At 33.1% G+C, this 12,894-nt stretch overlaps 2 protein-coding genes across 4 annotated transcripts in view; both read left to right on the forward strand.

Moving 5' to 3' along the window:
- Positions 1–5,634, forward strand: part of LOC106092708 (dynamin) — a 39,482-nt gene extending 33,848 nt beyond the window's left edge. For all 3 annotated transcript variants that reach the window (XM_013259646.2, XM_059366952.1, XM_059366953.1), the window contains one exon: positions 4,945–5,634. In XM_013259646.2, the coding sequence (XP_013115100.1) occupies positions 4,945–5,026 (82 nt within the window). In that variant the 3' untranslated portion in view covers positions 5,027–5,634. The remainder of the gene's footprint in view (positions 1–4,944) is intronic.
- A 3,328-nt stretch (positions 5,635–8,962) lies between these two features.
- The window catches only part of LOC106092674 (microtubule-associated protein futsch), a 379,860-nt gene continuing 375,928 nt past the window's right edge, over positions 8,963–12,894 (forward strand). Inside the window, exon 1 of the mRNA XM_059366947.1 lies at positions 8,963–9,232. The gene's annotated coding sequence lies outside the window, so the exon portion shown is untranslated. The remainder of the gene's footprint in view (positions 9,233–12,894) is intronic.

Below are 12,894 nucleotides of genomic sequence, written 5' to 3' on the forward strand. Positions count from 1 at the left end.
TTCATAGTGAAAGCTACAAATATAATTACAAAAAAAATTAAACAAAAAAGACAAATTATATTTGGATAAAATATACACACATTAATAATAATTATGATAGTATGATGTTATATAGTTTATAAATGCAGCAGACACAAGGAGAACGCTTAAACCATATATGAATAAAAAGTAAACAATGAGAGAAGGAAGGAAGTAAGGTAAAAACAATGACAACTAACTCAAGCAATAGCATGTTATTATGATGATTATTATTATTATTATTATAACTATTACTATTCCTTGCGAAACATGGACATACTCGTATTTCATCACATCCATGTGCTATATCTTTCCACCAAACAAAGAAACAAACAGAAATCACTATTAACTATACATAAATATACATAATTATATAAATATATATATACATATAAATAATTATTAAATAAATATTATACATTATATGAGATAAACAACCAACAATCCCAACAAATAGAAAATGAAAGAACAAAAAATCCAAAAAAAAAAACGAAGTACATAATGGTGAATTAAATAACAAATAAAAACTTACTAATGTTAAATAAAAAAAATGAATTAATTTTCTAATTTAATTATGTATATCCATATTCAAAAAAAATTTAAGGCAGCTTTGAAGGAGGTTTATTTGACAGATTTCTTTTAAACAACTGTCAAACAAACCTGCTTAAAAGCTGCATTAAGTTTTGAGAATACCGTTGTTAGTGTTAGGTATTTGATGAGTAAGAAAGAGAAGAGAGAGTGTCATAAATTTGATAGCCGAATTTTTACTCACCACCATCAGATTACACTAGGCCTTAAAAATCTAAATACAGTCAAAACTGGATATGTGAAACGTTAAAAATGCATCTATTTTGTTTAACTTAACCGTATTTTTATGCGATTGAGATATTGAGCTGAAATTTGGCACAGATGCGTGTTTTTGATGCAGGTTAAGTTCTTGAACTAGCCAAATCGGACCATCGGACCAAATCGGACCGAATCTGCCGATAAAGGGTCCAATGCCCAGAAATGCTTTATTTTTTATCCGATTTCACTGAAATTTGAAAGAAAGAGTAATTTAAGGCTTCCCGAAAACTGACCAAAATATTATTCAGATCGGAGGACTGTATTTAGATATAGCTGACATATAGATCGATCTCCCGATAAAAGGTCTAAAGACCATAAAAGCTTTATTTATTAACCGATTTCGCTGAAATTTGCAACACTGGGTTATTTAAAGCCACCCTGGTCTAAATATGGTTCAGAACGGACTATATTTAGCTTTAGCTGCCATATAGACCGATCTCCCGATAAAGGGTCCGAAGGCCATTAAAGCTTTATTTTTGACTCGATTTCGCTGAAATTTAAAACAGTGGGTTATTTTAAGCCTCGCGACATCCGACCTTAATATGGTTCAGATCGGACTATATTTAGATAAAGCTGTCATATAGACCGATCTGCTGATAAAGGGTCTGAAGTCCATAAAAGCTCTATTTTTAACCGATTTCGCTAAAATTTTAAACTGTGTTAGCCTCCTGACCCCCGACCTAAATATTTCGCTGAAATTTTAAACAGTGAGTTTTTCTGAGCCTCCCGATATCCGACCTTAATATGGTTCAGATCGGTTTATAATTGGATATATGTGCCAATAGATCAATATTTTGTTCTACAAAATTGAATAGTGATATATATGTTAGACCACTCAATGGGTGCTTAAGTTATCCAATTTTCACCGGATTGTGACGACAGGGGGTTTATATATTGGGTTGCCCAAAAAGTAATTGCGGATTTTTTAAAAGAAAGTAAATGCATTTTTAATAAAACTTAGAATGAACTTTAATCAAATATACTTTTTTTACACTTTTTTTCTAAAGCAAGCTAAAAGTAACAGCTGATAACTGACAGAAGAAAGAATGCAATTACAGAGTCACAAGCTGTGAAAAAATTTGTCAACGCCGACTATATGAAAAATAACTTTTTTGGCAACCCAATATATACCCGAGGTGGTGGGTATTCAAAGTTCGGCCCGGCCGAACTTAAGGCCTTTTTACTTGTTTTAGTTGATCTTGGTTCGCATAAGTGAAATTCGTTTTCAGTTAATCGATAAGATATCATTGAAAGCGAATTATCTCGTGCCATACTAATTACGTATGTATGAAAAAACTGTAGTTGAAAAGTGTAATGTCCAATTGCAATCTTGTATTGTCAGAGATATCTTTTGAATCCCAGTTAGTTTTCAATAGAAATGCCTTTTTCACTTATGCAACTTAAGTTTCACATAAAAACGAAATACGGGGTATAAAAACCTTAAGCGGGTTTTTTAGTTACACGATATTTCACTTAAGCGATTTCAATTGTATTGTATTACACTCATCAAGTTTCACTTAAGCAGGATTGTTTTACTAAAGCGAAAATTGACATGTCATAAGACAAGAACATGTAGTGTGATAGAACCTTTAGCCCGTGATAGACTTGTTATATACTTTATATACAAAAAAAGTAAGCTCGAAAATAATCTAAGTCAAGAATTCTGATGAACTTAAAAATGTTCTACATTACACGGCTCTAAGTTGATCTAAGTCTGGCATTGATTCCGCCACCTAATTGCCGGAGTCTGTTAGCCTCGAAAGTCGGTCAATGACCTATACTGATCTTTTTCTTACTTCCTTCCAGTGTTAGCCTCGTTTTCTCACAATCCGATTCTCTATAAGATTTGTGTACTCCTACTGACCGTAACACTGTTTGTTCCTAACTGCTGTAAAATCATAAACAAGACGTCCTTTAGAGAAAAAAGCTAAAGTTTTAATTTTACGAGATTCCTCATTTTTATGCTTCCTGGCAAAGCGTGGCAGGGCAGAACATATCGAAGATAATTCATAGAAAAACAAATTTCTGTCCACTATCTATTATTAACGTGGTCCAAATTATCTTCTTGAGACTTCAAATTTCATTGACTGTTATTAATCTTCGTATGGAATACTATAGCTTATTATCCACTAATTCCTCTAAAGATGCGATTTTTGGCTCGGCGAAAAACGGAATATTTACATTAATGCTGAAACATTTTCCTTCTCTGGCAAATAACAAGGCGAATTTAAAAAGGTGGTCTCACGCGAACATCTGTCAACAGCCGGCCTGGTTTGACGGTATTAAGATGTCAGATATTTGTTTACATTCTCTTTGTTGTTATCTTCTTGCTCATGTACACACACGTATACACACCCGCACACAATTTTCTATGTATGTGTTGGCAAAACGTCGATCAGCTTGATGACAAGATGGCGGTTGCACGATATGATTTGTGGTTGTTTTACAAATGAGATCAGCTTTAATTGTTTCGCCACGGGCAAATAAAAATAATTTTTAATGCTATGCTATTTTTAATGTTTATTGCCAGATGTTAATATAGAAATGAGTTTATCTAGGTAAACAGGTTATAAACAAAAAAAGCTTCCATCTACTTTAGGGCGCATTGATTTCGTTGATGTTGTTGTTGTAATTGTTTTCTAAAGATTATGGAATTAGCACCATAAATGTTGATGAAATCGGCGATATATTCAACATCTATCTTACAGAGTCTGAAAAACAATATATTTGTCTACGTTGCGCACTATGATAATTGGACAACAAATGAATGCCCGCTGTTGAATAAGAAAATCTCAACAGCGAACAAAGAGCTTAGTCAACTCTTTTTTTATAGCCTTATGCCAACGGTGAGCCGCAGAAATAGACCTCGTCCATATAAGTCTTATAATGCTGAAATACCCTCTTAATCCCATCACGAGGAATCTCAACAAATTGTGTTCAGATAAGTTTTTAACCATTTAAACCAAGTTTGAACTTGTGGCAAACATTTATATACAAAAAATTATTGTAATTATACCCCTCACCACATATTGGCAACAGAGTTATATAGAACGCAACGTACTTGTTTAATTGTTAAATATACCGATCGTCAAAGAATAACAAACACCCTGAATCGTTAGCCATACCCGCCAATCAGTCTGTGTACTCATATGTATTTATGTTTTAATGATCACAAAAATTAAAAAGTTTTTCGCCAACGACTATAGACAAAACACATTCAAATTTTAATAAAACTCCCATGAATCATAGTAAAGGTCTATAGGAAAACCCGTGATACAAAATGTTAAAGGCTAAAATATCTTTTCTTTTCTCTAAGAAATATATACATATGTATAAATCTTATCATTCCATGCATATTGATACTCACAATGCTGAACATAAATATATCCAAAATACCCTTCTCCAAAGACAGCAATCGGGACTCTGCATTAGTTCTGTCAAACCGAATAGAAATAAGTTAAACTATGTAGTCACATCAGTTTGAGGTCAATTTTAGGTTTTTCTTAATTTTTTTTTTAAATTATTGATATTTCCAACATATTAAATTTAATTTAATCAAAAAAATCATTATATTGAATAAGAAAAATTTAGTATTTCCAGACTTCTTTTAATTTAAAGGATAAGGTTCCGTTTGAATATTTAATTCGGTGACTTAAGTGTATTAATGTACCTTATAGCTATTATACACAGCATAACACCCTGTATTTTTTATAAAGGTGTCGGGGCGTCCTTATTTTTGTTAAAAGCTAACATTTGGATCTTAAATATCCTCCCTCATGTTTTTTCCCTTCTGTGTATTAAATTTTGCTTTTTTACTTTTTGGTTTGCTTCTGTAACAATTTTTTCAATTCACTACCTTTCTATTCCCATATGGTTATGGTTTTGCACTAAATATTTATACTTATAGCTTGTACTGAATAATAGGTGAGTGGTGTTAGTTTTTTACTCATAACAATATGATCATAGCAAGATATGCACTAATGATTGCTTTAGAATATATGAATGATTTGTTTTAAAAATATATATCTAACATTTTTCCCAATTATCGTTTTTTTTCCTTAACCAATTTTTTTACAACAGTCGACCTGTGCCCAATGCACCACCAAAACTACCTGATCGACCCTCTTATTACGGCAACACTACGAATGGCCGCCCTTTCTAAGAAGCTGCCGTCGGCCAGAAGTCAAATTCAGGATGGCTGAAGTGATTGGCTTTCACCGAAAGTATATACATATATAAATATTTCATATATGAAATAAAAACAACAAAGAAACAAAATTATACAAAATAATAAACACCCCCAACCACACATCATACAGAATTACGCTTGCAAGGCGCTTTAATGCAACAAATATAGAGATGATTAATTTTAAATTAATTAAAAGAAACACTGAATTATATTTAAAACAATATTTATAGTTATAATACACAGAGTATATAAAAACCAATATTTATAAGGCTTTTTTTGTAACAAAACGCTAACATTAAACGCACCCACGAAACGCACAAGAAAACAACATTTACTTTATAAGATGATAAAACAAATGAAATTTTTCCAAAAAAAAATAATAAATAATTTACTGCTAAAAATGTAACTCAGTACGTAAAGATCAAATCTTTAAATTCTATATATATATATATATATAGACACATATTTTTTTTATAATTTAAAGTGTTTTGTTTGTTTTTCCAAACTTTTATATTTGTACATACATAAATGAATGATGAGGTTTCTACAATAAAAAAGGATAAATCTAATTTAAAATGAAATGAACCTGAGTTTTTCTGGCTTAAGCCTAGCACTGACTTCGACTTTTCACACGAACAACTGCCAAAACTCAATATAAAAAAATGGTGACGAAGATAAAGCGAACACATTCCGTACAAGTGGTACTGAGTTCTATGAGCAAATTAGTAGCGATATGTCGCTGCATTAGGATAAATTTCGCACGATTTTAATTGCAAATGTAGTTATTGGATTGCCCAAAAAGTAATTGCGGATTTTTTAAAAGAAAGTAAATGCATTTTTAATAAAACTTAGAATGAACTTTAATCAAATATACTTTTTTACACTTTTTTCTAAAGCAAGCTAAAAGTAGCAGCTGATAACTGACAGAAGAAAGAATGCAATTACAGAGTCACAAGCTGTGAACAAATTTGTCAACGCCGACAATATGAAAAATCCGCAATTACTTTTTGGGCAACCCAATATATGCTCACGAAATGGGCCGAATCAACTCTACTTCATACTTTTTTCTTTGTTGTGTGTTGTTGTTTGACTTTTGTTTGTGTTCTGACAAAGAAAAGGCTTTAAGCCTAGTACTGATTTCATTCACAGCGAAAATGCATATTATTTTTTTTTTTTTTTTGGACTTTAATCGAAATGGCAGAGTACGACTCTATATGCCAGGTTGTACTTCCGAAGTTGGTGTCCCCACCAACTGTAAATTAAAACACGTGTATTAAAAATACAGAATTAAAACCAATGTACAGTTATAACTGTACTGTGTATAACGATGACTAAGCATCGAATCCCGAAGCGTCCGCTTCAGACGAATTCTAAATGCAAAGAAAATGCATATTAAATTATTGCAAAATCCGACGGACCCTTTTCTTTGTCAGAACACAAGGCTCGAACAGCTGACCAGGTTTGACGGTATTAAGATGACAGATTTTTGTTTGCATTCTCTTTGTTGTTATCTTCTTTTTCGCATATTCTCTGCTTATGTACGCACACGAATACACACACGCACACAAATTTCTTTACGTGTGTTAGCAAAACTACGATCACCTTGATGACAAGATGGCAGATTGTACCATATGATTTGAGGTTGTTGTACAAATGAGACCGTCTTTAATTGTTTCGCCATGGTCAGAACACAAACAAAAGTCAAACTTCAACACACCACAAAGACAACAGTATTGAAGCAGAGTTGATTCGACTCATTTCGTGAGCATTTAATTACATTTGCAATTAAAATTGTGCTAAATTTATCCTGAAGCAGCGACATATCGCTACTATTCTGCTCATAGAACTCAATACCACTTGTACGGAATATGCTCGCATTATCTTCGCCACCTTTTTTATAGTGCGTTTTGACAGTTGTTCGCGTGACATAATTAACAGGTAGTGTACCGTAAGCAGCTGAGTACAATTTTTTCTCGCAAAGTGCACTTTCTGTCAACGAGTTTTGGAGTTGTGTGAAACAAAGAAAAATGGCGCGAACTAACATACACAAAATCAGAGTTGTACTAATCACTGATTTTGACAGACAGTGCACTCAATATTTTGTTGTTTGGCAACTGCCACTGCCTGTAAATGAATATATCTTGGTTGTTCGTGTGAAAATTCAAGTAAGTACTAGGCTTTATAGGTGAATGTTTTAAAAAAACAGATATAATTGTTATATCATAAGACTGCAAAACAGGTAAGCGACGAACGTAGTATTAAAATGTAGGCTAGTTTTTGTGTACGTGTATTCACTTTCATGTCAATTATCGAATGTGAACATTGACAGCAATCGAAGGTGAATTTAATATTTCGTGGTGCATAGGATAATTGACACGAAGAGTTACCATGTTCACATTGGCATATCGGTCAAACTAGAAATGACACCATAAAAAGCAAAGTCAAACACCATGTTCTATGAAAACCAGCTGTCTAATTCAAATAAATAGCAATAGAGATTAAAGGCTATTCATCAGGTTGCACTTATAATGTGAGGTCATATGAACAGCTGAGTACAATGTTTTCCATTTTTGTTTTTATTTTGTAGTAAATCTAAATGTCAAAGGCTTGATAACAGCTGTGATTTTATCTATCTTAAAAAGATGTTCCATTTATCCGATATTCCACAAAAAAGCAACAACACAGTGTTATAATGATGAAAATTCAAATATAAAACGCATTTGAAGAAGATAAGTTGTAAAACAAAGTTTATTTTTAAACCCGTTTTGACATTTCAGTTTACGGCATTTGCTACTCAAGATAGTTTCGTAGGGGGTAGATTTTGCTAATGACACTACCTCTTAATTGTATCATGGCTATTCTTAATCTTCTGCAAATTTGTATTGGCAAATTTTTACTGAAAAAATACACGAACAGACCTAGCAAAACACACGAACAGAAATAGCAAAAAAGAGTAAAACCCAGTTTGCACTTGGAACAAATCTAGATTTGCTACGAGATTCGGAAATTTCACGTTTTGCAACGATTACGGGTATTTGCTACAGTACTTTTTATCAACATCTGACAATTTATTTTTTGTGTAAACGGGGTTTTACTCTCCAGCAAAAATTTACTGGAAAAGTCCTCTCCTGAATATTTTTATCGGAAAAGTACGCGAACAGACCTATTAATAGCTGTTCTTACACTCTTGCAAATTTTTACTACATAAATACGCGAACAGAACTATTATCTACAAAATAACGTTGTCAGAAACAAATGTACCAATTCAAATCGGTCATTGCGATTTTCGGTGTTTTTAAACTTATTTGTTTATTTAAAACATGCTGATGGGCTTTGCCTTGCAGCTTCTCGTTTATCGAAATTTCAAATTCGTCTCTCTAGTTTTGGAGCAAAAATTTGCATGCTTTGGTATATTTTTGTGATTAAACAGTTGATTTTCAAAAACAAATTGTGCAATGCTGCAAATTGCTGCTGGGAAAACCTTCAACAGAAATTTGCAAGCTTTTAATTACCAGACAGACTCCCAAATTATTGCTCGCTATCAGGCATTCTCCTGCTGGCAAATAAAGTACGCGAACGATTTCCAGTAAACATTTGTGCAAATTTGCGCAATTATAGAGTACGCGAACACTATACGTAAAAATATTCCGGCAAAATTGGGTGTAAACGTACGCGAACGGGAATATACCTTATACAGTGTTTAACATTTTGTCTGTTTCAATTCACCAAACCGAAAGTATATTAAATTAAACTTTCTTAAAAACGCAGTGTAGCATTATGGTGTTAATAAATATTAGTGATTTGATATGTGAACATTTAAAAAAATAACAGTGTAAAGCCTATTTCAGATAGAAAATGCAAACGAATAATTCCTAAAGAAATCATTGTGTTACATATACATACATATATACATAAGTGTATCAACTTCCGTGAAATTTTTGGATTTTGTAATATAATTACAAGAATATTAACAAGACATTTTTTAGAAATTTGCAAAAATATTGAAAATATATACCTTTCTAAATAAAAAAGTTAAATACATGCATATATCTTCAACATTCTTACCGCGATCTTACAATTAACTCTAATGGGTGTTGACTGTCTTTCACAACAAAACTGCAAAATGATTTTACATGATCGCACAAGAAACAATTATTCGGACCTGGCTTAAGTATAAAGGTATGTAAACAATAAGTTGTATTTAATAGTAGAAATATGCAAATTTGTCCATAAACATTCCGTTAAGGAACAGGGGCAAACTTCTCACATAGTATGTGAGGGGCACACTACACAGTTGAAAATCAAAAATTGTGTTTGTATGGAAGTAGTTAATACTGACCAATCAACCAAGTGTAAAATAACAAGAATGCTATGTAAAATGACAACAATGTGTCGACCGGACGCATTGTTGTCTAAGAATTTATGTGCGGTTGTGCGTTGTTGCCAATCTATGTCACATATCAAAGACTGCTGTCCGATTCAAGTTTTAACTCAACGATCAGCGACCTCCTTTTTATAGCCGGAGTAGGGGGATAATCACGGCTGAAAATGTTTGCTAAACTCTACGCTGCGGTGGCCTCCAAACAAAAAATCTATACATGGATATCCCCTAATAAGATTCCAGGAATACAAAAATGAAGTTATTTTTAGGGAGCGTTCTCGGGGAACCCCACAGCTTGTTAAATTGTTCAGAAAATGGACAGCGTACGTAAAAAAGAATTTATTCTTTTCGCACATTTTTATACCTTCCACCATAGGATGGGGTTATCCTATTTTCGTCATTGTGTTTGTAACACCTCGAAATATGCGTCTGAAGCACCATAAAGTATATACAGCGGTCAAAAAAAGTATTCATCATAAGCAAAATTGATAATAAATTCACTTATTTTGGGTAATTGAAGAAAATTTAAAGTAAACAAATAATGCAGTTTTATGCAATAGTTTATTTTTCGTAATATGTTTTAAAATAAATTCAAAAAATAAATTTAATTAGCGCAAAAAATGCAATTTTATATAATAACACCAAAAACAGAACAAAAAAAGTATTCATCATTGATGTGCTATCATCAAAGTCAAATTCAAATATTATTTGGGAATCCCCCTTTTCTGTTTTATTTAGTAAAGGAGGCTTTGCCCTTGACAGCAAATATTTAATTTCATTGAAAATATAGTTTTTGTCAAAATGGGTCGTAAGCAAAACGAGGTTTCTGATGAGGTAAAAGTTTTGATAATAAAACACCACAGGAATGGTTTAACTCAAAACACTATCAGTGAAATATTAAATAGACCACGATCTACTATACAATCCATCATCAGAAAGTGGACAGAAATGAAAACTGTTGACAATAAACCAAGATCTGGTCGACCAAAAGCACTTTCAGTTGGAGATGTGCGTTGGCTAGTGCGGCAAGTTCAGAAAACTCCGAAGACAAATGCGACCATTCTTCGTAAAAACACTATGGAATATTTAGGGAAGGAAGTTACTACACAAACAATTCGAAATACACTCAAAAGGCATAGTTACAGAGGAAGAACTGCACGTAAGAAGCCCTTTATAAATAAAATAAACCGAGTGAAAAGGCTAAACTTCGCAAAAATGTATGTAAAACAGCCCGAATCATTTTGGAAAACAGTCATTTTTGCAGACGAGAGCAAGTTTAATCTTTTTGGGTGCGATGGAAAGGTCATAGTGTACAGAAAACCAAATACAGAGCTTGAAGAACGAAACACAGTTGCTACTGTAAAACATGGTGGAGGTGGTTTAATGGTTTGGGGGTGTATGGCGGCTTCAGGAGCGGGAAATCTTGAAATTATTAATGGAGTAATGGATCATAAGTATTACATTGACATTTTAAAGAGGAATTAAAAATATAGTGCTGTAAAACTTGGGCTTGGTAATAACTTTCAATATTATCAAGATAATGACCCCAAACATTCTGCTTTAAATACCAAGATGTGGATGCTGTATAACTGCCCCAAAGTCATTAAAACTCCTCCTCAAAGTCCCGACTTGAACCCAATTGAACATCTTTGGGAACATCTCGAACGCAAATTGAGAACGCGCAATTTTTCGAGCAAGAGTCAAATGCAACAGGTGATAATGGAGGAATGGACTAATATAGACCAAAATATAACCGCTAAATTAGTCCAATCGATGTCAAACCGTTTAAAAGAAGTTATAAGACGCGGTGGTCGAATAACAAAGTATTAATTTTTTAAAATTATGTTATTTATTTTTTTGTTTTTTTGCAATGATGAATACTTTTTTTGTTTAATTTTTTGTGTTCAGCTGTAAAATGGCCCTTTTTGTTCCAATAAATACTATTTTTTTTCTTTAAAAACAATGAAATTGTGTACATATATATCACACAAGCACTACTGCATCATTAGTTTAATATGTTTTTATTCCAATTGTCTTTTGTAGACTTATTAAAAAAAAAACATTGAATGATGAATACTTTTTTTGACCGCTGTATATTCTTGATCGTCATGTAATTTTGAGTCGATCTGGCCATGTCCGTCTTTCTGTCGAAAGCACGCTAACTTTCAAAGGAGTGAAGCTAGCCGCTTGAAATTTTGCACAAATAGGTCGGTTGGAATTGTAAATGGACCAAAACGGTCCATGTTTTGATATAGCTGCCATATAAACCGATAAACGGGTCTTGACTTCTTGAGCCTCTGGAGGGCGCAATTCTTGTCCGATTTGACTGAAATTTTGCACGTGGCATTTTGGTATCACTTCCAACAACTGCGCTCTGTATGGTTCAAAACGGTTCATGTTTAGATATAGCTGCCATATAAACCAATTTTGGGTCTTAACTTCTTGAGCTTCTAGAGGGCGCAATTCTCGTCCGATTTGAAATTTTGCACGTAGTGTTTTGGTGTCACATTCATCAACTGTGCTAAGTATGATTCAAATCGGTTCATAATCTGGTATAGCTGTCATATAAACCGATCTGGGATCTTGACTTCTTGAGCCAAAAGAGTGCGCAATTCTCACCCGATTTGGCTGAAATTTAGCAAGAATTGTTTTGTTATGACTTTCAATAACTTTGCCAAATATGGCGCAAATCGGTACATAACACGATATAGCTGCCATATAAACCGATCTGGGATCTTGACCCTCAAGAGGGCGCAATTCTCATCCTATCCTATCCTTGGAAGAAATTTTGTACAACGGCTTCTCTCACGACCTTCAACATACGTGTCTAATAAAGTCTGAATCGATCAATAGCTTGATACAGCTCCCATATAAACAGATCTCCCGATTTTGCTACTTGAGCCCCTACAAGGCGCAATTCTTATCCGAATGAATGTTCAGCATTCATTTATGGTCCGAATCGGACTATAATTTGATATAGCTTCAATAGCATAACAGTTCTTATTCAATACTCTTTGTTTGCCTAAAAAGAGATACCGCGCATATAACTCGACAATTGCAATCCATGGTGGAAGGTATATAAGATTCGGCCCGGCCGAACTTAGCACGCTCTTACTTATTTATTTTTAATTTTTTACATGAAGTTTGAGTTGTTTATTTGAAAAGACGGACCGAGTACCAACACTTCAAAGCGGGGAGTTGCAAATAAGCAAACGCCTTAAAATTAGAATCTTTGTAATTCATCCGACAAAAATCCTGACAAGTTTTGTTGTGCAAATTTTTTAATAAAGTCATGTCGGGCTACATATGACTACATATAAATTTGTTTAATACATACTTACGAACAACGCCCATTAATATGAACGCGAATGTTTTAGAAGAAAAGACGTGATATATCATTTTAGGTTTGTTGTTTTTGGAAATTGTGATTTTTTATTTAAAAATGTTTTACAAAGGAAAA

Source organism: Stomoxys calcitrans, chromosome 4, assembly GCF_963082655.1.
Source record: "Stomoxys calcitrans chromosome 4, idStoCalc2.1, whole genome shotgun sequence".
Classification (NCBI taxonomy): Eukaryota; Metazoa; Arthropoda; class Insecta; order Diptera; family Muscidae; genus Stomoxys; species Stomoxys calcitrans.